The following is a 26,338-nucleotide window of genomic DNA, read 5'->3' as shown; positions in this document are numbered from 1 at the left end:
AGTATTCACAAAGGTTCTGGCTCCAGTGATAGCTTACTTCAGGCTTCAAGGCATTCAAATCTATCCTTACTTGGACGACTGCCTGATTCTGGCTCAAGAAAAGGAACACCTTCTACAGCATCTGGAATATGTCATAGCAGTGCTAAGATGCCTAGGGTATTCTGTGAGCGAAATAAAGTCCAGTCTAGTACCCTCTCAAGACATGTGCTTTCTGGGTGTGAGACTGAATACAGCAGCTCAGATGGCCTTTTTAACCCCGGACAAACAAAAGAGTCTGTCACTTTACTTCCATCAACTATCTCATCAGTCCGTGCTGACTGCAAGGACAGTCCTTCAAGCATTAGGGTTCATGGCATCTTGTATTCTGGTGCTTCCCAATGCCAAACTGCATATGAGGAAGCTGCAATGGTATCTCAAAATGTATGGACACAGCACTGCCAAGATTTGGACACTGTCATTCAAATAATACCTTGCCTTCAAAAGGAATTCTTGTGGTGGGCTCAGGAATGTCACCTAAACAAGGGACTCTCTGTGACCCGGCCAGAGGCGAGTCAGATTTTAACGACAGATGCCTCGGACACTGCTTGGGAGCTCATCTAAATGGAAAGTGGATACAAGACAAGTGGCCTGCCAGACTACAGCATCTACATATCAACATGAAGGAGATGTTAGCAGTCCAGTTTGCATTGATGGCGTTCAAGGAGTTACTTCTTCCAGGGCAGGTGTTGATTCTGACAGACAACACAACTGTCATGTGGTACATCAACAAGCAAGGGGAACACATTCTTATCCTCTATGCAGGCAAGCAATGATTTTATGGGAGACTGCGTTAAGCCTGCAACTGACTCTTCAGGCAAGGTTTCTGCCAGGAGCACAGAACTCCTAGCAGATGTATTAAGCAGACAAATCATGGATCCCCACGAGTGGAAACTGGATCTTCATGTATTTCAGAAATTGACAGTGTCATGGGGAACTCCAGACATAGATCTGTTCGCTTCTCCACTAAACCACCAGCTGCCAAAGTATTGCACAAAGGGGTTTCATCACACAGCTTGGAAAGTGGATGCTCTGTCTTTCAGTTGGAAAAACCTTCATGTCTATGCCTTTCCACCTCTACCTCTTCTTCCAAAGGTATTACTAAAGGTCAGACAAGACAGGCCAAGGATGATTTTGATAGCTCCAGATTGGCCTCGCAACACTGGTACCCACTTCTAAGGAGTCTTGTAAAGAAGCCTCCATGGCCTTTACCTCTGATTCCTCATCTGTTATCTCAGAAGGACGGTCATCTGCTCAATGTCAAGCTTCAATCTCTTCATCTCACAGCTTGGCATATTCTGTGTTGAAGCACGGTAGGTCTCAGCTTCCTCAACAAGTTTTAAATGTGATTATGGAAGCTAGAAGGCCTAGTACTAGGAGAGTGTACGCAGAAAAATGGAAGAGATTTTTATTTTGGAGTACAGCAAAGAATTTGGAGATTTCAGAGCCTAATTTGAGTGTGGCTCTTCAATATCTTACTGAATTATTGGACAAAGGTTTGTCCTTCTCTTCCATAAAGATTCATGCTGCAGCAATTTCAGCTCACTATGATTGTGACCCACCTTTGTTTTCGCATCCTTTGTTCAAGCAGTTTCTTAGAGGGGCAAAGAATATAAGACCCCACGTAGAGCTCCTACTCCTGCTTGGGATCTCAATTTTGTGTTGGAAAACTTACTCTACAACCTTTTGAGCCTGCAGCTACTGCTGAATTGAAATATTTGTCATGGAAGACTGCTTTTCTGTTGGCTATTACTTCTGCAAGAAGGGTGTCTGAGTTGCAGGCCCTTATGGCAGTAGAGCCCTTTTGGTTTTCCATAAGGACAGGGTTTCATTACGTACTAATCCTTCCTTTATGCCAAGGTGGTTTCTAGTGTGGCTTTAAACCAAACTATTCATTTGCCTACGTTTTTGCAGATCCTCAAAATAAAGGGGAAAAGATTTTGCACACTTTAGATGTACACAGGCAATTGCGTTATTATTTGAGCAGGACTAAAGATTTTAGGCAGTCTCAGCAGTTACTTGTTTCTTTTGCTTTGAGTTCACAGGGCAAGCCTGTGTCAAAACAAACTATTTCTAGGTGGATTGGCTTTTGCATTGCATTTTGTTATTCCCATCATGGCAAAGAGGTTCCAGCTGGGATTAGGCCTCATTCCACTAGGGCTACTGCCACTTCAACAGCATTTCTAAGGGGTGGCAACTAAGGATATTCTGGAAGCAGCTACTTGGAGTTCAGTGCATACTTTCTCTAGGCATTATCACCTGCCTATATACTCTAAGACTAGAGCTGGTTTTGCCACAGCTGTTTTACAAGGCATGTTGTCAGCTCCTGCTACTTTATAATTTGCCAGCCTCCCTTACCTCTGCTTTGGGATTCTACCCAATAGTCAGGACTGCAGCAAGGGAAGACGAAGAACATAGTACAGTTTTGTACCTACCATAAATGTAGATGTTCGAGGATTCCCTTGCTGCAGTCCAATTTACCCTCCCTCCTTCGCCTCTGTGTTTCAGGGTGGTTGTGTAGGTGAGTTTACATGCTTATATTTTTGTATATATATTACTGTATATATTGTACATGTTTATTGGTGCAGGTTGTTTTGGGACTTGTCTTTTTGGGTCTTCTGACATCTGGGGCAAGAAAAGACTGAGGAAATGACGTCGGTCATGCGCATTAGTACCCTGACGTACTGACGTCAGTCTAAGGCGCCATGACCGACGTCAGCCTTATACTCTGGTATTCGGGCCGACTGGGACGCGGACTATACCCAATAGTCAGGACTGCAGCAAGGGAATCCTCGAACATCTACATTTATGGTAGGTACAAAACTGTACTTTCCGAGGGCTCAGAACCGAACCCATCAGTGATGACTGGAAGAAGATCAACAACTCAGATGGAACGTTATGGTAAGACATAACTTCTTTTTTATGTTGTATTATTATGTATTTCTTGATGAATGTATGCATGGTTAGGGTCTGCAAAAGATCTATGAAGATCAGGAACCATTGACAAATACAGATAAATACGTAAATAAAAATGACAGAATTTGGCATTGTTGAGACCAGTGGGTGGTGGTGTGTTTTAATCACATTATTCAAATGTTATGAAGCATGGCCGCGGTGGTGCAGCGCTTAGCGTTGTCGCCTCACAGTAAGAGGTTCTCCAGTTCGATTCTCAGCTGGAGTGCCTTTTGTGTGGAGTCTGCATGTCCTCCCCACAGTTAAGTGAAATTTAAAGACATGAGGTAGGTGTGTGCATGAATGGGCATGCCTTCGTTGAAGGTTGGGCATCAGGCTGACACCTTGGCACTGTAAAAAAAATCTACTGCCAATCATAAGCGGACCGGCGTTCCGCTGTGGTGACCCCTAACCGGGAAAAGCCGAAAGACATTACTTTTTATTCAAATGTTATAAAGCACTGCAGATGAGAAAGTTGTCTTTACTTCCCACCAGTAACAATACTATTTCACTGATCATTTTCACTCTTGTTGCTTCTTAATGACAGATAAGTCTTCTGTTTACTTCAATTCCTACCCAGTTTTACTTTTGAAAACTACTGGTAATTTCTTGGAGGCATGTTCCATGGGCATAGTCTCAGGATGCATTTGCATATGATATTCTGTTGTCACCTTTCCTAAGCCTGCAATAAATCACAATAGCTATGAAAGATATAATGCTAGATCACTATGCACTGTTTGAGTGGTCTCTTGTGATTCTACAACATTTACTGAATGTGTATACATTTTTCTTTTAGACTGTGAATTCATTTTACCATTCCTTGCTTCTCACAAGTCCAGTGGCCTGAAAGATTTAATGAATTAGCTTCTTTAAACGCTACAGTTGGAAGTAGTGCCTTGTACTACTTATTTTTGTTTTCATGTCAGTAGCTTTTGAGCCAGAGGCTTTACTTGGTGGCCTGAATATGTTAACAGTATGCACGCTGCACTGCTTTTCAATCCTGCTTTTGCCCCAGTGTTTCTAAAGTATCTTTAGACATGATATTACTTTCTAAAGAAGTTTAAATTTGGTATTTTATTTATTAACCCTAAGCATATCTTGCCAAAAGTTACTCTTACTCTTGCCATCTATGTTTTTAATGTATGTTTTGACTTTACCAGTTCTTTTCACTTTAATGCTTACAGCATAGATTCGTGATTGGAATGTATTCCATTTCACACCTGCAGTGCTAGTTCCAAGGGCTGCCTTGTCTCATTCAAGCCTACAGTGCTTGAAGGACATACTGCATGTTGTGGCCACTCCATGGTATAAAGAGATAAAGGCCTGATTGCTTTGCAGGTGACACGAATATGAATAGCAACTTAGGTGCCTGTAGGAGCTGTCAGGGAGGAGAGGAATAAGTGACAGCTGTCTGCTCACCCATGGAAGAGGCATCTCTGGCTCACCAGATGGGCGACATCTAGCAGAGCACTTGTGTCTAGCCTGTGGACTTGTGTCTAGCCTGTGGAGCCCGTAGTATATCAAGCCTGTTCTGCCATGTGCAGCCACACTGTGAGATAAGGAGAACCCACAGATGTTAGCTGTAGAGAAGCATGAAAAAGTCACCACGGGATAGTGGAGTGCTGTTTTGGAGGGGATGCACCTTGCAGGATCAGTAAGGCTGGCCTGATCCCTTTTGGCAAACTCTTTATATGAGCAGCTAAGCTCATGGGGGATTCTTGAGCAGGAATAAAGGCTGTAGAGTTTCTCATTTCTCAGGGAATCCCTGGCTTCCATAAGAGCCGTTGGGCTCTGTCCTGCAGGTGTGCAACAAAAAGAGAGAAGGAAAGGAAAAGAAAGACAGTTCACTTGCAATCATTTTCTTTCAGTGTAGCATTCAGAGTACTGAGTTTGCTATGATTAAGCAGTTTATATGTGAGAAAATTATACTAACTGAACAGGCAAGGAAAAAATCTGCTGTACTTGTCCAGCTGGAAAACTTTTTTCACATTTAAGTATACTTTTAGAATGAGTTGCAAAGAGCTGTTGTCGAGCCTGCCAACAGCCAGGAATCTGACACATCAGTTACTTAAGAGAGTGAAGGTGACCAAAGAAGATCTGCCATTCATAAAACCACCCTGCTACCTTGTCCTGTTGAAGGCCTCTGAGAAAAAAAAACACTTCCTAGCAATCCTAATTTGCTCCTCAGACTGCACTTGTGGGAGGTGGGTTCTCTGGGTTCACCTCAACTTGGAAAACCATCATCAGGAGTAGGCTTAGTCTGAGCATCATATAAAGAAGGTGTGTTTGGGTTGCCTGGACCACCCCTTGTCTTTTGAGTCTGTGCACATTAACTGTACGAGTACGAGAATAGTAAGGTGGTGCACTTTTTCCGGTTGGAGCATCGAGCTAACAGCAGTTCCTCCTCCTTCCCCAAGCCCACCTTTATCTGTTCAATGCATCCCATCCCCTTTTAAAACCATCTGTTGAATTCCTTACCACAGTACATATAGGTAAACCTTTCCACCCAGTTTTCACCCTGTAAGACATTTGAAGCATGACCTCATACTTTAAATTATTAGCTGCCATGAGTTCAGCTAATATTCACATAAGAACTTTTTTAATAATTTTACTCAAAACAGAAGTCAGATTAATTGCTTTATAATTGCTGTGATCCTGACAAGAACCTTCTAGTGTTGTAAAATTTCTTAAAACCAGCTGAGGGGACAAGTCACCAGTTATGCCAACACTTTTGTCAAACAATCCTATCCCAGTTAAGGGGATAAGTCGGGCAGTTATACCAGAAGTTTTGTCAACTCCCCAGTCAGTTCCTTTAAATTCATTTAAAGTAAACCCTCTAAGCTATGAACTTTGTCAGTTCTTACCTTTTCTGTTTCTTTCCTTGTTTCTTCCTGTACAGCTTTCTCATCTGTCCACTGATGCCATCCTATTATATCAGTCTTCTTCCATCTTTATTATCAGTGTTGAAGTAGAAAAACTCATTCAAAAATTGTGCTTGCTTACCTGCTTCCTCCTGACATTTGTAATCCTTTTCCAAAAAATATTCTTCTTTTTGAGTCTTGGTCCTTTTTACTTTAGACTATTTGCTCCTTTTCTCTTAGCTATGTGGCCTATACTTTTCTTAGATTTGTATTGATCTGTTTGGCCACACACTTTCTGTTTTTCTTTCAGACATTTATTTTCATTCAGGTATCTCCCTCACCCCATTTTAACTGTCTTATCTGTATTGCCTCTTGCACCCCCTTATTTGTTCACAAAGTCCTTTTCTTATCCATCTTCTATTTTTAAACAATGATTCATTTGTTGTTGGGTGCTTCCATTTGTACAAACCAATTTCACTTTGATTTTCTGTTTCCATGCCTTCATTTCACATTCAGACTTTTTGGTTAATGCGATGAAATCTGCTTTTCTCAGTCCAAGCCAATTTTTTCAGTTGCATTTGTTCCTAATTTCACTATTTTCTTAAACCAAAGTTTGTACATTCACTGTTATCCTACAGCTTTTTAGCCTCATGTTGCCTTTTTTCAGCATGTCTAGATAGAACTGTGTGCAGAATACGCTTCCTTTTTAATTTGTTCATTTACCACCAAGTCAAATCCTGTCTTCATCAGTGTTTCCCCTAGTTTCCATAGGTTGAAACCTCTTACTGTTCATAAGTAAGTTTAGAACACATAAAAGTACTGTTTTTAACAGCATTACTAATTTCAGATATAGCTGTGTTACAGAAAGAATCTTATGACTTTCTGCAAAGAGAAGAAGCCGGGTGTCCAAATGGTCCGAAAATGGCGAGCAGAGTACGATAACCTCAGTCAACAGATGTCAGTAATATTATTTTATAATTCAACACGTCCGTCGTGTGTTGTTGACAATCTTAACTGGGGCTTATTTTTGTGGTAGGGCTTATATCATGATCACCCTGGAAAACCATGCTAGGCCTTGGTTAGGTCTTATTTACGGAGAAATACGGTAATAGAAATAAATAAACCATTACAAGCATTTTTCTTCATGTATTATACATGTATTTTTTTTTTTTTTACACAATTACCATTCACTCCAGCATTGCATAAATTGCTCAAGTCCTGCCTTCCCTGAAATTTCACTTCTCCTAAACATTGTTCTGCATGTATTGCTCACCAATTCCATTTACCTGTATGTAGTTTGTTCCTCCTATTTTCCAAAGATCCCACCTCCAATTATTTTATTTCCTTTATAATATTCAGAACTGTAGTTACAGTTGGTTTAGATTCTGATTTCCATTTTCCAGTAATTGCTTTTTTTGGTAGCCATTAGCATTAAACTTTGTAAGGCCTTGCTATATCTAGGCAGTTCAGTTAATGTATCCCTGCTCAAAAGAATAATTTTCCTTAGTTACAATTATTTGCTTCCCAGCATTTCTGACAAAGTATCCTGTAGTAATTTTTTAAATTCTGCCAACTCATTACATCCCCCCCCCAAAAAAAAAATGCTCCCAATTACCCTTCTCTTTCCTGTCATACCTCCAGCATTTACTTTTTACCTAGAAAAAATTATCTGAAGTCTGTTTGGGTTATAAAACTACCTATGTCAAGTACTTCAGTACAAAAATCCTAAACCTTCTAGACGTTGCACCCAGTAGAGAGTCGATTATCCAAACTAATTGGGGTCTAGGGTATGTCAGATATTCATACTGTCTGGATAATCAAACATACATTGAACTAGATAAAAAAACTTCTAAAATCTTGTTTTTTTCTGCATGCAGGGAATACACATTTCAACCATTCAGTGATTCCAGTGGACAATAAAGAATATTTTTCACACATGAGCGGGATACAAACTCAAAAAACATGCACAAGCGAATACGTATAATGTTTACATATTCAAAGTTTATGGTTTTTCCTATCCAAAATCTTTAGAAGACTGTGTTCGGATAATTGATGTGTCAGATATTTGACTCCCTGCTGTACTTCGGAACCATGCAAGCATCCTCCCACTGCCCCTTTATATACTGCCTTTCCACTCTCATTTTCCAGTCTTTTCTAACTTTGATTGTTGTTTTTTTAAATAGTTGTCATGTATTATTTTATATGCCGTGCAAATTATCCGTTTTAACAGCAGCTTCTTTTCCAGACTCAACTAAAAACTCAGAGCGAGCTATTATTTCACTTAACATTCCTGTCTTATTTCACTTAACATTCCCTTATCCCTTTCCCTTTGTCTATATCTGTTATATCTCTGGTAGGGAAGGCAGTTTCCCAGGCCACAGTCCAAACTTTTTCTAGGCCTTATCCCACTCTATAATTTTCCCTTCCCTAGCTATTTGCTACCAGTACCTGGAGTCCTTTGCTAATTGCTTCCATTAATCTGCTCATAAAATCCCAGTTGACTCTTCTGAATGCCTCTTCCTCTTCAAGACCCTCCAACAGTAGCACGTTGTCTTACAATTGCTTTCCTCTGGATAATCAACACATAAGAATACCCTTATTCTTTATCACGCCTTATCATTTAAGATGTCATCCTTTTCCTTAGCATTAGGTGAATTTTGTATTATTTTATTTATTTATTTAGCACGTGTTACATTTGGTAACTGGAGCTGCCCAACTGGGCAGTCCCGTTGTTAATAGATTCACAAGGAGAAAAAGTAAAAAAAAAAAAGCATAACTGCAAAAAAACCCAAAAGTACAGTAATTGAAGATAACAGGCAGGTTATACAGTAAAAGTAGAAATTTGATCACATTTGTATACCAATATGGAAAAAGTGCTGTATGAAAAAAGCAGTAATGAGTACATGAACTAAGGTGTAACCCATACAAAGTGCTTCTGCTAATCTTCTAAGGAGAAAAAATGTACTTGTCAGCAGCATGTGAATAAAAATGTATATAATGGCTGGTGAATTATGATTATGAAAAAATGGCAAGTGAATACTTGGAAAATGCTGTCTTGATAGATCAACAGAGTGCAGCACACATGCCTTAGAAGCAGTAGAGCACAGCTTTGGCATAATATTAGTAACAGTTTCAGAGCGTAACTGTGTTCAAAGTGCTCAGCAAGACTTTAAGCACATTTCTTAAGTCAGAAAGGTGCCAAAAGATGCTTAACGAAGTTTAGGTGAATGCCTTTCAACACTGTTGAGCTCTTGTCTCATGCTAGGGTATAAGTTACAGAGACTATTAAATATCAGTGAGGAGGAAAACAGCTCCAAGATGCCAGGGTAATCCTATGGGCTAGGCTTGTAAAGGCTCCAGGGCCATGAGCCTAGTACACACCTATGAACCTAAAAGCTGTAAAGCACTTCAGATTGGCAAACTTTTTCCCTCAGTGGCAGCATAATGTGTATTGCAGCATCAGATATGCATTTCACTTCTGGATGCTGTGTGTGAGGAAGTGTAAACAGTTTAATTTTTCATTATCTTGGGAAAATTTTCCAATATTTACTAACTGGAAATGGCATTTGAAATGTAACAGGTATGTACTCATGCTGACCATATCAAGTGTGTCCATGTGAAAGCCCATTGCAGCTGGCACTTAGTACCCTCTTTCTTGCCCCCCTGTGTTTGGAGGGCTTTTCCATCCATTGCCAACAGATGGATTTTCCTGTGAATTGGGAAGGTGCATTGTTTTATATTTTTGTTTTTTTTATTTATTTATTGACATTTGTTAACCGTGAAAGTCCACTGGATCAGTGACCCATTTTCAGTGGAGGCCCGGGGAGAAAAGCTCCACAAACAAATGTGCAATACTGAGAAAAACATAGATATACATTACAAAAGAAAAATGATTACATATGATCACAAGAAGTACAGATGTTTACAATATACTAAAAGGTCACTCATAGTCATAATGAAATTGAAAAAAATGTATAATAATTACAGTATAATCATGAAGCTGATAAAAATAAAAAAAATAAAAAAGTAAAAGTGCAAGCAGCAAGAGGCAAATATGTACATTTCATAGCTTGCTGAAGTAGTAGTAAAAGTTTTATGTGAAGATGGGTAGAAAGGGTTATGGTGGCTTGAAATTTGTTGTACAAGAGTAGATGGGGTTGTTTAGAAAATGTTTTTTAGAGCAGATTTAAAGGTTTTGAGTGAGTCCAGTTGTTTGATGTGTGAGGGGATGGCATTCCATAGCTTGGCAATGCTGTTGGACTACAGACACTCACCAGCTCTTTTATTGGGTTTGGATACATTTAAGAGATGTTTATTAGTGGATCTAAGAGCATGCAGGTAGGAGTGTATGCTTGAAGAATAGAGCAGAGAGCAGGGCAGTTATTTGGTTTAAATAGTAAGTTGTGGGCAAGAGTAAGTTGAGTGTAGTGTAGATAGTGGGGGAATTCAAGCCAACTGAGTTGAGAAATAGCTTGGCAGTGATGTGTGCAGTTGGAGAGGCCAGAGGCAAATTTAGGTATAACAACATGCTTGGAGCTTATTAAAAAGGGTTGAATGGAGGTTGGTGAAAATGGGACTTCCATAGAGAAGGGATGGAATGAGAAGAGTGTTGGCTAGTTTATGATGGTAAAGTTTACCTAGTTTAAAATGGGTTTTCTTTATTGTGTTAAGATTATGTTACTCAAATGCGAGCCTACTGTTGATAGTTATACCTAATAGTTTTGATGAGTTTACTAGTTTATTTCTGTCTTATGTGAAAATATTTTAAAGTCTATGTGTGGTGATTTTGTAGAGAATAGTAGGAGTTTGGATTGTTTTGGGTTCAACAAAAGTTAAAAGTCATTTATCTGGAATTGAGTGGATGAAAATGAGTTTTGGGTGAGTTTAAGGATATTAGAGAAGTTGTCGGAGGAGGAGGAGATAATGGTGGAATCATCCACATATTGAATGAGTTTACTTGGTAATGAGACCTTGTGAAGGTGTTAAAAAGTAGAGATCCAAGAATAGATACTTATGGGATGCCTGTACTATTGGCTTGGTATTCTGACTGTTCATTTAGCCATTTGACTGATTGTTCTCTGTTAAGTAGGAAGATAACCATATTAGAGCTTTAGAGGAGTAGCATCATTTTTCTAGTTGTTTTAACAGTAAAGTGTGAGACGCGGTGTCGAGAGAGCCTTAAATCTAACAGAATTACTGATGTAGCTATGCCTGCATCTAGGGCTTTGCTCACTGTGTCAGTATAGGACAGAAGAGCTGTGATGGTGCTTTGTGCTGGACAGAAACCATTCTGGGTTGGGGCAAGGAGGTCATTGTCAGTGAGGTGTTTAAGAAGTTGAGCATGTATGCATTTTTCCAGTATTTTTGATAGAGGGGAGAGCGTAGAGATAGGGCAATATTTAGAGAGTCCATTGGAATTCCTGCCTTTATGTAATGGGGTTATGATGGATTATTTCCATATATTAGGGACATATGATTCTGAAATGGATTTTTTTTTTACTCTATGGGGACTGAATTGGGATGCAGAGGGTAAGTGCACCTTCCTAGTCTGGCGTGTAATGTTATGGGATGATGCGCACTGATAGGAGGTGCTTTCATGCCTTAGTGCTGTAACTTGAGATGTCATTAATGTCTCAGGTTGATGGTATCAGAGGAAATCCCGACATTTGCTGATCATGAATCCAAAGGCTTAAAAGGTCATACAGCGAAACCATTCTGTACAAACTCCAAGAAAGACCCATCTAAGCTGAAGTCTTCTTCTTCACTGTGTAATAATACCTTAAACCTCATCTAATGGAAGACATTTTATTACTACTGAAGTCATCCTTGCAGATCATCTCAAATGATGAATCAAATAAGCCACATACCAATTAAGTGCAATGGTGAAGGCCCATGCTGGGAGTTGAGCAGCTTTTGAGCAGTCATATGTTCAGGGTTATAGTGGATGAAGTTTTCTCAGATCAGGGTAAAATGTTTGCAGATGTACCTCAAATGTCAGTGTTGGAGCCTCAGCCTGTGTTCCCTGTTCATTAATGAACTACTACACTCCCTGCCCAAGACTGTAAATCATATTTTACGGAAGTGACCCAAGCCTTCTAAGGGAAACCAAAATTCTTGCACATTTTCAGAAAGTACTTCAGAAGACTTTTAACCATTTTCACTCTTTTAAGTTCCTAAGATAATGCCAGCTGTTCTGTAACAAGCAGTACCTCCAGCCAGAGTGCTACAGGTACACTGTGTGTTATATCTCTCTTTGTTAACTTAAGAAAGGCAGAATTCACCAAAGCAGTGCAAAATGTACAAAGGCTGTTTGAGGCAGAAAAAAATCCAAGTGCTTCCTTAATTAGCTATTTTTTAACAAGAGCCGAGTTCACCAAGGCAAAGCAAAATTCACCAAAACTATTCAAAATGGAATATTTCCAAGGCAACCAGCTCCTTAAAATGCTTTTATTCAAACACAGCACATCACAAAATAAAACATTAAGTGCTTTTGCTTGTATCTTTTGGGACTTCATAAGAATTTGGTACAAAGTAACACTCATTCCTTTTAAATAACCATTAACCAATCAAAATCATTCAGTTACAAAAGAAGAACCCTATTGGTAAAATGCACTGGGAAAGCAGAAGAGCTATGAACCTACACTTCTTATGAAATCATTCACTTTTTTTTAAAAGCCATTCACTTCTTTATCAAACATTATTCTAGAAATCACAATCGTAAACATAAAATAAGAAAACTTTGATGCTGTTAAGTAAAAAAATCGCTGTCAAGAATGACTATGATAAAGCATAGCAAGGGATGTCATTAAATGAGAATAAATGAACGAGTGATTAGTTTAAAACTTAATGTGCTCATTTAACTGTTGGGATGTAAAGCACTCGTTCCTAAAATAGGGAAGACATAAGAACATAAAAATGGTTCAATAAAACATAAAAACACTAATAAAAACTCATTATAAATCGTACCTGAAAAAGTAGTAATAAAACTGTTCTTTGTAAAAAGCTAAGTAACACATTAATAAACTCATTTAAGATGCTATAAAAAATGCATATAGAGAATTACCTTAATATAAAACATTAGCTGTGTCCTTTAGAACACTGATTAAAGATATTGAGTCACTCAGTCTGGGGGGCTGGCAGGCATTTAGCCACAATTGCTATGTTAACTCTTTATATGTAGTCTGTTGTTGCCACCCCCCCCCCAGATCTATAAATACGATCAATTACAAAAACCCTGAATTTCTTAAAATTCGGACACTCAGCGATGTGCCTGTATAAAGCATTTGTGGAATTGCTTTTCTTGATGTCATACAGATGTTCCCTCATCTGATCCTTTAATTTGCAGATTGTTTTGCGAACATAGAATGCTGGGCAGCTATTACAAGTACCCACATAGATTATTTGATAGCAATTGCAATCACATTTAACCCGGACAGTTAAAGTACGAGGTTAATTTTCATCTACTAAATATAGACCCTCGTGTATGCATCTACAGAATTTGCATCTCCCGCATTTAAGCATAGAGTATTCAAAACTGGTATTGATTCTACCAGATCCTCTTTCATAGGTGTTTACTGGGTTAATGACCACAAGGGCCTTTTTAAGCCTAGCCATGCATCCTAAATCGCAGACAAGTTGTGATACCATTTATCATGTACAAGCAGGGGCCTGTGAGATGTACCATTTTACAGGGTGCCTGTGTCCATTAGAGACATAGGTGTCAAACCAGAGATGAATTTCCCATTTCCCATCCAAAGTTGCACTTGAATTGGGTTAGGGAGGAATTCTGCTTCACATAGATAGGTAGCAGACGGGGTAGTCTCTGGGATACATACCTGTCTCTCCAGCAGGTTCTGTTTATATCACAGGCAAGGTTTAAGTCTTTAGAATGGGTAATTCTGGTGCTGTTTGTTTTGTGGATATGCAGGAGGTCCATCAGAGTGGGATCTGACAATGCTCTGTACATCAGGCATAGATGTCCTCTCAAAAGCCTGTAGAAGACAGAGTACAAGGATTAGACCTTGAGGAGGTCTGCACAGGACATTTTACTTGTGCTCTGTATTCTTTTAGTGAGGAAACTCTGTGAACATTCCAGTTGTTGGATATGTCTGGTTAGGTATATACCAAAGGGAGCATTGTACTCAATGATAGGTCTGATGAATACCGAATACAGTGGAACAAGGACTTTGTTGGACTTAGATGCCATATCTTTGTTTATAAGCTGCACAGCACAGAATGATTTCCTCACTACTGTAGACATGTGATGGTCATAGGCTAGATTACTGTATGCTTGTCCCTAAGTACCTGACTACTTGGTCATCTCTAAGGGATGTGTTGTCAATATGATAGTTACCAGGAGTGGATGACCTCCTAAAGGGATACTATTATGCATTTCTTGGCATTTAGTTTTAGTTCATAGCTCTGACACCAGTTGTTTGTCAGTGTCAGCCCTTCCTGGAGAACATTTGTGTCAGTGTGAGATTCATCTGCAAATTTAGTCAGCAAGAGACCAATGACATTGGAGTTAACTTCAGAGAAGTAAATGCAGAAAGGAGCAATCCAAGGACCAATCCCTGAGAGACTCCGCTTGTGACTGGCCTCTTTGTAGAGGTGGACTCCCCAATTCTCACTTCCTGGATCATGTCTGTGAGCCAGTTGGCTATCCACCGGGTGACATTCAGGTTTGTACCTAAACTCTTCAGATTGTTAACCATGCCCAACTGCAGTATTGTGTCAAATGTCTTGGCCAGGTCAAGGTAGGCAGTGTGATCCATTTTGCCCTCATCTATTGCTTTGGTGACTTACTCAAAGAAGTCCACCAGGTTGAGTATGCATGACCTGCCCTTGACGAAACCAAACTGGGTTGGGTCCAGTGTCCGGAGGATTACTATATCAGTACTGATCATTTCCATGATCATACTTGCCATGGCTTTACATATAAGACCGATGAGACTTATGGGTCTGTAGTTTGCAGGGTCTGTAGATGGCCCACTTTTGTGCAGAGGGATGACTGTTGCTGTTCTCCATTCATGAGGCATGAAGCCTGTTTGGAGGCTACAGTTAAATAGTAATTCCAAAGGCCCTGATAGGTCATGTTTCATGCTATTTAGAAGGCATCCAGGAATATTGCCTGGGCCCATAGATGTAGTGTTCTTGGCCTTAGAGAGAGCATTAAGGACCTGTTCCGTAGTGATAGCTGAGGGAGTTGTACTTCATGGTATTACCTGTGGGAAGATTGAGGGGGAGATGGCGATAAAGTTGGAGCTGAATTTGTCTGCCAGTAGGTTTGCTATATCTTCTAGTTCAGTATAGGTGGCTCAAACAATTCTTTCATATTGGGACCCCTGCCATATACAACCATGGGTTGTCCGCTCACGGTGTCCGTCTTCTTTGGGAAAATATCATGAACTCGCATACAAAATTACATATTTCCTGGTTGAATGGTATTACAAATGGAAACCTGTTGGCTGATTTTAAAATATTATTTGTCATGGTGATGGTAGTATCTACTGAGACAGCTGTACTATGTCAAAGGATAAATGGTACACCTGTGTCGAATAATTAGTGAAGATGAGCTTTTTCTTTTAGTGAAATTTGCTATCTGATAGAAATGTTTAAAGACAGAGGTTATATTAAACTGTTAAACATGGTGAGGGAGGAAGTAATGAAATACAGGGCAACTAAGTTTGTCCCCCTCTTTGGAGTACATGGTACAGCTGTCTCAGTAGATACTACCGTCACCATGACAAATAATATTTTAAAATCAGCCAACAGGTTACCATTTGTAATATCATTCAACCAGGAAATATGTAATTTTGTATGTGAGTTCAAACAGTTATGACATGATGTTTTCCCAAAAGAGATGAAGGACATAATGGGCAGAGAACCCATGGTTGTATAAAGTAGGGGCCTCAATATTAAGAAATCGCTTGAAAGAGGATCTGGTAGAATCAATACCAGTCATGTCCACTCTATGCTTAAATGTGGGAGATGCAAATTTTGCAGATGCATTTTGCAGATGCGTACACAAGGGGTCGCATTTAGTAGATGAAAAATGCCCTCGTACTTTATCCTGTCTGGGTAAGTGTGATTGCAATTTTTTGGTAAAACGATCTGCAATTTAAAAGATTGGATAAAGGAACATCTGTATGACCTCAAGAAAAGCAATCCAACAAATGCTTTATACAGGCATTTTGCGGAGTGTCTGAATTTTAAGAAATTCGAGGGTTTTTTGTAATTGATCGTATTTATAGATCTGTGAGAGGGGGGTGGTGACAACAGACTAGAGATAAGAGTTAACATGGCAATTACAGCTAAATGTCTGACACCCCCCCTCCCCAGACTTAATAGTATCTTTAATTAGTGTTCTAAAGGACAGGGCTAATGTTTTAGATTAAGATATTTGTAAGCATTTTTATAACATCATAAATGAGTTTATTTTATTACTACTTTTTCAGGTTCAATTTATAATGTGTACCTTTTTTATGTACCTCTGTCTTCCCTGTTGTAGGAATGAATGTTTTACATCCCAACACTTAAATGAACACACTCCATTTTTAAACTAAGCTTTAGTAGAGTTCTTGTTCATTTATTCTCTTTTAATGATATTCCTTGTGATGCTTTATCATAATCACTCATGACTGCAATTTTTTACTTTACAGCATCAAAGTTTTGTTAGTTTATGTTTATGATTGTGACTTTTAGAATAGTGCTTGATAAAGAAGTGAATGATTTAAAAAAAAAAGTGAATGACTTCATAAGAAGTGTAGGTTCATAGCTCTTCTGCTTTCCCAGTTGCTTTTTACAAATGGGGTTCTTTCTTTGTAATTGAATGATTTTGATTGGGTAATGGTTATTTAAAAGGAATGAGTGTTTTGATTGGTTAATGGTTATTTAAAAGGAATGAGTGTTACTTTCTAGCAAATTCTAATGAAGCCCCGATAGATACTGACAAAAGGGCTTATTTTTTTTTTATTTTGAGATGTACCTTGTTTAAATGAAAGCATTTTAAGGAGCCAGTCATATTGGAATTATTCTATTTTGAATAGTTTTGGTGCATCTTGCTTTGCATTTGTGAATTCTGCCTAACTTAACAAGTAATGAACGAAGAGATAACATTATAGCACAGCGTACCCATAGCGCTCTTGCTGTAGCTACTGTTGGTTACTAGTCTACAAGTGTATGTGGTGGTAACTGTCCTGTAGCACTACATTTATATTATGCATATTCCGTGGTAGTGGTGCTGCGGTAGCATTGTCGCCTCACAGCAAGACGTTGTCGTGTTCGATTCTCAGCTAGAACGTCTTCTGTGTGGAGGCATGCTTGAATGGGCGTGCCTTCGTTGAAGGTTGTGCGTCAGGGCTGGTAACTCGGCATGTAAAAATCCACTACCAAACATTAGCGGACCGGAGTTCCGCTGAGGCGACCCCTAACCGGGATAAGCCGAAAGACACAACAACATATTGTCTTCTTAATGCAGGTATGTACATTTGAATGTTCTGTTTCCTGCTTGTCTTTGTGACAAACAACAGCTTACATTATATATGCTAACAAAATGCTGGTGCTTGTTTTGATCGTTGCTTGTATTATGTCTCATTTGTCAACTAGTATTTTTGTATATTTATTTATTGACATTTGATTACTGGGAAAGGCTGACTGGGTAGAAGCCCATTTTCAGAGGAAGTTCATGGAGTAAAGCTCAAAATTATTACAAAACATTTTAAGAACAATAATTTTTGTACTCAAAAATAAAACAAAATCATTTGCAGTTTAAATAATTATAACAAGTTAGACACAATATAAAAACATTGGTTAAGAATTGATACAAGTTATATGACAATCATTTAATGTTTGGAGAAATTTTAGACAATTTATAGAGAGATTACAGGTAAGTTATTCTAATACAAACAGGAATTGTGATGTGAAATGAGTGAAAAGAGGCTTATGGTAGATTTAGAGATAAAGTTAGGGAACAGAACTTGATAGAAGTAAGGAAGTATGTTTAAAAGGCAGGATTGAATGCACTATGTAATGTTTGACTGACAATGACTGGGTAGGTTATAAGTGATGTATAATGTTTGCAACTAAACTTATGTCAATATGATTTGTGATTTAAAATGTTTGCCACTAAAATTATGAAAATATGTTTTTTCATTTATATAAATGTATGATTGCCTATGTCATAAGTGATAATTTAATAAAGATGTTTTTTTTAAAAAAAAGTAGTAAAGAAATAAGTGAAGAAGGGAGAATAAGGAGGTATAAGGAATGAAAAGGTAGGTACTTGTTCACTTTTAGGGATATCCTGGTTTTGAGCAAGAACAGAGCCAGAATTTAGCTAGGAAATGTTTCAAAGTAGTTTTGAAAGATGGGAGGGAGAGTATCGGCCTAATGGATACAGGTAGGGAGTTCCAGGCCTTAGTATCCTTGTACGAGTACAGACCATGCTATGCAGATTTGATAGGTTTGTAGACAGACAGGAGTTTTTGGTCATTGGATCGCAATGACCGACTGGGAACACAGTTGTGTAGAATGTTTCTAGTGCTTGACAGGCAGATGGATGCTGGATAAATTTATAGGTGGTAAGAAGCTGTGTATGTTAGTTGATGAGGCATTTCTAACAAATTTAGGCATTTTAATGTTATACAGTGATGGGTTCTGACAGGGGTATTTGCTGCAAATTTAGCAACTTTGTTACAAGATTGTTCAGGTTTTAATTTTTGTGAAGCCTGGAGGTTAGTAAGGATGAGAGCACCGTAAAGAAGTGCTGGGAGGAGGTAAGTAGTGGCAAGTGTAGTTTTAGTTCCATCAGTGAGAAAGTTTTTGGCTCTGTAAAGCATCCCTAGTTTTTGATGAGTTTTTCTTCTACAGTTTTGTATATGCAGGTCGAATTTAGGATTGTCATACAGTATCATCCCTAATAATTTGCTATGAGAAGTGACTTCAATGGTTGTATTGTCAAGAGAGAGGGCTTTAAGTTTTGTTTTTTCATAAGAGAGGGATTTGGGGAAAAAGTAGTAGTTTGAGCTTTTTTGGATTGAGCAGGAGTTGTGATTTATAAAGCCATGTATCAGTGGCTGTTAAAGCTTCCTGAGTAAATTTATGATGGTGTAACACGTTGTCAGATGTGGAAATGAGAGTGGCATAATTTGTGTATTGTATTAGGGTGGCCTGTTGCGTGGATGTATAGAGGGTGTTTGTGAAAATGTTAAAGAGGAAGGGACCAAGGATAGTGCCTTGTGGCACACCTGTGATGACTGGGAGGTAAGGAGAAAGCATGGTCTGCCATTTTACTGACTGATACCTATTGGATAGGTAGCTTTTGAACTACAGAAAGGTGAGCTGAGAGAGATGTAATGAGAACATTTGAAGTAGAAATTTGCTCTGCCAAACTGTCAAAGACTTTAGACAAGTCTAGAAATAATGAATAGACTAATTTGCTTTTATCTCTAGTTTTATTGGCATTATCTATATAGGTTAGAAGGGTAGTGCTAGTACTATGGGAAGGACTGACGCCTTGTGTAGAGGATAGGAGTTTTTCCTGCAGAAGATAGTGTACAATTGTTTTTGAATACATTTTTCAAGCATTTGGCGAGGGCAGATAAGATGGCTCTAGGTCTAAAGTTATTAATGTCTGTTGAATTTCCTCCTTTATGCAGAGGGATAATGTGTGACTTTTTCCAGAGAGGGAAGATGGGATTCCTGGACTGACCTGTTTGTAAAGATTGAGACAGGATAGGCAATGCTACTGGCTGCTATTTTTAGGTACTTGCTTGGAAGATCATCAGCTGAAGAAGAGCATGGTTTTAGTTTGTTTAAGAGTAGTTTTATATAGGATGTGGGTACAGGTTTGGAGGTGAAAGTGGATGCGGTGATATGTGGCTGTTAGGCAGGGTTGGGAGTAGATGTTGAGGAAGCCTTGGTTAGAGATGTTATGTTATCTATAAAATAAGAGTTGAACTGTAGTGCAGTTTTGAGTGGTGAGTTAACGGGAGAGGGGTTTGGGTTGAATTTTTGGCCAGGATGTTAGATTTGTTTAATGGCTGTCCAACATTTTTTAGGGTTGTGTTTAGTATTATTCTGAAAGTTATTACAGTATAGTTTTTTGTCTTCATTTATTTACTTTTTAGTTTGATTGAAGTTTTTGAGGTATTGAGGTGTTTTATATTTTTGCCATTCTTTCCATGCATTTTCTCTATCCTGTATTAGCATTCTACTCTTTTTGGATAGCCAAATTACATTATTTGTTCTTGGTCTCTTCCCTCTATGAGGTGCAAGGCTATTTAGGATATTTATAAAAGTTGTATTTAATTCATTTACAGCATCATTTAAAGGGTGGATTTTTAGAAAGTTCCAGTTAATAGATGATAGTGTAGTAGTGAGCATTTATGGGTTAAACTTGGAAATGTGTTATTTTATAAATGTGCTGTTTAACTGGATGCATGAGATGTCTGGTCATATAGACTGGGAGATAATCGCTGACAGATTCTGACATTGTACCTGTGGTGGAGTATTTGCTAGGGTTTGATGCTAGGATCCAGTCTAATTAGGAATTTGATGTCTTGCTATAATGTGTGGGCCTATTAATTAGTTGTGTGAAACCATATAACTTCATGCTAGATGTAGGGGAGTTAGAGTTTATGGCCAACTAATTGACATTCACATCACCTAGTATTATTTTTTCTTGTGGAAATGTTATGGATATCCAATGTAGGATATCTTTCAGTATAGCTGTATTCTCACCAAGAGGGATGTAAAGAACAACAATACATATTTGTTTGTAATTGTTTATTTTGAGGAAATCTATAAGAAGCTCTGCTGAACTGAATTTTGGTATTGGTTTGCTGTAAGGGGAGATGTAGTAGGTGGTGGAAGATATTAAAGCAATACCACCTTTCCTTTTAATACAGTCATTAAGAAGGATATCAGGTGGTATAACTTTGAAGTTGTTTATGCTGGGTTTAAGCCAAGTGTCAGTGTAGTTTGGCAGTTTTATTTCTCATGTTTCTAACATTTATTGCAGCACAAATTAGATCACCAGGGCTAGGGATTGGCTGCTGTTGGGTTAGAGAAGTATGTGGCAGAGAATTATCTTTGTGTTCATTGTGATGGGTGGGGTAAAGATTAGGGTGTTTATCTCCTCCTTGTAGGATTTTAGTAGATTGGGAAATTATGCTGGAGATGATTCTTGCACTTAATTTTTGTTTTTGGTTTGAGTTGAAGTGCAGTTAATCAGTTTAGGTTTGGAGTAAAGATGAAGGGCAATATTAAATAGGTTTGCTGTAATGTGTGGAGAGTAGAAAGAGGAAGTATGGATAGGTTGTTGGGACAAAGTTGGAGAGAGGTTGTGAGATTATTAAGTCACTGTATGATGGTAGGGCTTATAAAATATCACATAACTATAACCAATTACAAAGAGCAACGGGATGATATCTGTACAGTTGCCAGGTGGGCAACGGAGTCCAGAAGATTTAGGATTTTTGTTTGGAAGTGTTACATAGATATTTTTATACCCAGCCAAACTTCAGAGAATTTTTCTTCAGGTAGATAGCAAATGATGGAATTTTTCCAGAAATATTGGGATAGCAAATGGTTGTAACTAACAAAATGATTCTTTATAGCTGGTACATACGTTCTGAATTGCCCAGATATCATATGGTCTTATTAAGTATAATGCTATTGGCTGCAGAAAAAAAAGCAATCACTAAAACATGGAATTCAAAACCTAAGCCATCTGTAACTGAATTACTGAATATAATAAAGGAGATAAAAGTGAAGGTGCAAATTAGGTAGAAATAAATGTAATTTGCGCAAACAATGCAGAATAGTGTTCAGGAGGAAGAGTAAAATTTAAGATAAGACAGAAATCGATCAATATATGTAATGTTGGATGAATGAAAATTGTTAATCGTATACCACATAGAAGTAAAGGATGTGTTGTTATGGTTTATCTCTATTACTGTGTATGTGCCTGTATCACTTAAAAATGTCACATTTAATAAAGATGTTAAGAAAAACAGATGGAATTCAGTCTTCTTTGTTTTGAAAGAATAGGCACAGGTACCATAGAGGACTGTATAAGAGATTTGAGTACAGTGAGAAGACAGATTAGTCAGGAGTCTCTGAGGTCTCACAAGTTGAGTGATATCTTTAAACAGATACATACCAAAAGGGCATCCTGTTCAGTAATCTGCCTGTTAGGAGAGAAGGAAAGGAGAATTAAGACTTCCTTGGATCTAGAGGAGATGGCTCTTGAAATTAGTTGAGCCAGATAAAAACCATTTCTGAACACTGTGAGGCCTTTGTTTTTGCACCAGTTGTTAATGTAGTTTAAGCCATGTTGCAACAGTTGTCAATCAGTGGAAGAGTGAAAAACACTCCGTTTACAGTCATCCTGGAACTTGGGTATCCATAGACCAAAAGTAGTAGCTAGAAGATCTGAGAAATAGATGTTAATTATGAGAAGACCCAATACTAATCTCTTTGGTACATCACTGGTAACTTTTTTACTTTCAGAAGTGGTTGTGTCATACATCCAGTTGACTGTTCCACTGCCCCGCATGATTATTTATGTTTGGATATTCCTCTCTGTCAACAACTCCACATCTCTCTCTAATACATGTATGGGTTGATCTTTGAGCTTCTGCGATGCGTTAAGTAGTACTTTCTTTTCTACTTCCCACTTAACATGGATGGTGCATCTGTTACCATGTTCACAGCAGGACCTCCTCAAGTATTTTTCATTTTAACTTTTTAATCTGAACAGCTAATTTGCTTTCGTTTAGGTATTACTGTGTTTGAGTTAGGGTGTGGAACTAATGCTTGTATAGAGATGGTTTGTATGATCTTAAGGGGAAGCACATGCCCCGAGTGTGAGAGCTTATGAGAGCATAACATTTGAAGAAAGAGTAATGAAAGTGGGCATAACAAAAAAAAAAAAAGACAGTGGGTAAGAGGTAGGGGATAGGTATCTCCTCATCAAAAGAGTGCAAACCTACAAATGTTGTGTCTTTCGGCTTTTCCTGGTTAGGGGTCACCACAGCGGAACTCCAGTCCGCTAATGATTGGCAGTAGATTTTTACGTGCTGAGTTGCCAGCTCTGACGCACAACCTTTAACGAAGGTACGCCCATTCACGCATGTCTCCACACGCTCTAACTGAGAATCGAACAGGACAACATCTTACTGTGAGGCGACAACGCTACCGCAGCACCACCACCACAGTAGTGCAACAAATACAGTATCCAAAGTAATTACAGGCACACTTTCCACACACTGAATAGGGTCTTGTCAAAGTGCAGCCTTTGAGGTGTTCAGTTACACATATATTTCCTACACTGTCCCTTTATAAAGTAATCCCTCTTGAGATATTTTTGCCCTACATATTGTACACATTGTTTCCATGCAGATGTCAAGTCTGTATTCTTGCTTTAAGTGGTCTTTGCAAACAGGTGCCTTATGTGGATTTACTGTGCTCTACCATACATGGCATATTCTTCAGGCATCTGGGATGCCTTGGAGAAGCTGCATCTCTTTCCAGATTCCGTACCACTGTTGCAGTTTGTCTTAATAGTTCCAAGTATGCTAAACATCTTTGGTTCCTATTTCTTTGTTGTCACTTAGTGTAATAAAAGTGAAAGCTTTATGATCAAGTTTTATTTTACATTAGTTATAAGAATTATTTTACGAAAAATGTTGTAAAAAGTTTTTTTTATATTAAGTGCTATAAAATGGTTAAAAATTTACATAAGCATATGTTAACAATACAGTTTTTCAGGCAGGTATCCAAGACTGTGGATTTGGCTGCAGTACCTTTTTTGTTTTGTGCATGTGTATCTTTTTCTTCTCTTTCTTTCAGATGACTCACTGATCATGCCCACTATTTCCTCTTAAATCTCTTTATGGGAAGAGCAGCAGTGCAGCTCTGGCAGTCATGTATGCAGGCAGCAGGTACCTTTGAATATGTGTACTTTTGCATCAGGTGCCTTCAGATGTGTGCCATGTTGTGAGTCATTCTGAAGCATACATGTGTATTTCTGCCATCTCTCACGGACAACTTCCAGTACAAACAGGATGCCCCTGTGCCTGCAGATGTGCTGGTCTCCACTAGGAGGGAAATGCACAGCCAAGGAAAATCACTTGCTGCTGTCCTCCCCCGGAGGATTGCTGTCTGTCAACTGCAAGCACCTCCTTCCCCTCCTGAACAGTCTCCTGGACCTAGGTTGCCAGCCTTATATGTGGACACCTTTCACCCTGTGTCATTGAGTCAACTGCATCAGTGCTATGTGTAAGACACCTCTGGGAGCATAGGTTGCCCTTAGGTATTTTAAGTTTCCTTTTGCATTAAGTATCTTATTTGCTTCTGTCAATGCATTTTGCTATTACATTCTTAAGTACTTTTTTTTTAATCTTCTTACATCCTATAGCATTCGAGAAACAGCCCTGTGTCACCCCAACCTTGAACAAGAACTTGCACATGCTGTCAATGCAAGCTCCAAATCCATGGACAAGGTCTGTGCCAACTCCAAGAACACTGAGGTATGTAGCCCACAATGTTCCCTGCAGTTTCCTGAGACCTTTGGAGTTACCAGACATTTCCACAGTTCTCAGTTCCGTTACCTCTCCTTGCTTCAATCAGTCCTTGCTGTAGTGTTTTGCTTATGTCATTGGTGTCCTTCTGTTGTTCCATAAGTCTTCACATTCCAAGGACAAGTACTAAAGTGTAAACCAACTGAACTGTTTTAATTAAATAATAAAATGAAACAGTCTGATGAAGTCTTGATGGAAAATATATCTGTATGACAAAAGTGTTTATTAAGTATGTGTTGTATTGAAGTGTTTATAAGTTTTTTGAGCAGTCATCTTATTATTCCATAAGACGTTTTTGAGAGTATTGATTTCAATTAAGCATGGCTAAATATAGATGTGTAACCAGAGCTTTCCATTTTGTACTCATAATGGCTTGAAATACAAAACAGGAACACAAACACTGAACTGTTTGATAAAGTTCTTTTAATTAAAAGAACTTTATCAAACAGTTCAGTGTTTATGTTCCTGTTTTGTATTTCAAGCCATTTTGGAGTATTGGAGTATTGGAGGTGTTTGTTTTTGAAGCATTTTGTACTCATAGCCTGAAATTGTTGCCTTCCCATCTGCTAGAAGTATGAAATGCCTCTAAATTTTAGCCCCTACAACTAAAAAACATGTTGTACGCATATTCTTAACAGTTTCTCCTTATTGTCATAATATCAGATTACTTGAAGGTGAGTTATTCTGTAAACTGTGAACAGATCTGTGTTGTAAATATTGATTTAGACAGCTATGCACATTTTAGCCATAATAAACAGTAATGTCATCAAAGTTTTTTAGGAAAGGTATTGCGTTGACCGAACAGAATATGCCAGATGTCCTTCCTTATAACTGTTTCCATATTCTTTACTCTTGGGTATCCTGCTGAGGATAGCTGAACATCTGACTGGCATACAAAAGCCTGTGTGCCATATATCAGATGTATGTTCAACATGCAAGGTCTAAGGTACATTTGTGACATACAGGGGTTTAATCCTTCAAACTTTTTTGCTGCAAGTCCGAATGCTACATTTAAATTCATTCTGCAATCCGTTCTTCAAGTTAGTTCCACAACCAAGTCTTATACAGATAAGTGTCCTGTTGAGGGCTCTTTCTTTTTTCTACCTATTACCTTAAGTTTACATGTAATCCGGGAAGGGAAAACGTGAGTGTGGGAGGCAGATTCCCCACAGTGATTAATATGAACAGTGCCTTTTTTTTGTGCTACCCACGACCACCATGCACATTGTGAGATTTGTTGGGCATTTGCCTGTAAGACTCTCCTCAGTTGTTTGTCATCTCTTTCCAGTTACTTGGCAAACCAGAGATTAAAGAATTTGGCTCAGGGTACCATGGCCAAATTCACCTGACTTAACATTCAGCCGCAACTTAAAAAGAAAGCCAAAAAGGAGCAAAACTTATCTTATTATCCACCCTCCACCAGATGTCTCCATCTTGTTGGATAAAGAACCCAAAGATCATGTGGTGCAGTGTCATCTCCCTCTGCTGCAACCCAGTTGGAGGCTGACATAGAGCTGCCTACCCACACATCCACTGAGGCTGTGCCTGCATCTGGTGCAGAGGGAACCACAACTGATTATTTTCAGTGGAGCCTAGGGGGATTCCCCAAGTACTTATTAGAGAAGAGGTGCCTGGTACCCTCATTGAATCTTGACAGGGGTCTTGACCGCCTAGATTTGTTAAAGCTGATCTTCAAAGCAGAAGATAAGTATGTGTCCCCAGTGGCTAAGGATCCATACAAAGAATGGCAAGGTTTTACTCAGGATTGTCTGTTCTTGTTTTTCTTCCCTGGTCTTCTAAACTTTCCAAACTCCCTACGGCCTCTTATTCCTCTAATGAGGAATTAGACTCTGGTGAGGAGTCACTGGCTTAATCCTCTCAGACCTGTTCACTGTTTTCTGA

The 26,338-nt window shown here is 38.7% G+C and overlaps 1 protein-coding gene across 1 annotated transcript in view; it reads left to right on the top strand.

The window, feature by feature from the left end:
- The window catches only part of DGKD (diacylglycerol kinase delta), a 1,200,459-nt gene that overhangs the window by 1,048,585 nt on the left and 125,536 nt on the right, over nucleotides 1–26,338 (top strand). Inside the window, exon 25 of the mRNA XM_044070581.1 lies at nucleotides 24,274–24,385. Within this exon, the coding sequence (XP_043926516.1) occupies nucleotides 24,274–24,385 (112 nt within the window). The remainder of the gene's footprint in view (nucleotides 1–24,273; nucleotides 24,386–26,338) is intronic.

The sequence above is a fragment of the Protopterus annectens genome, chromosome 4.part1 (assembly GCF_019279795.1).
Source record: "Protopterus annectens isolate FY-2018-M chromosome 4.part1, PAN1.0, whole genome shotgun sequence".
Classification (NCBI taxonomy): Eukaryota; Metazoa; Chordata; order Ceratodontiformes; family Protopteridae; genus Protopterus; species Protopterus annectens.
This window is presented reverse-complemented; position numbering and strand designations above follow the sequence as displayed.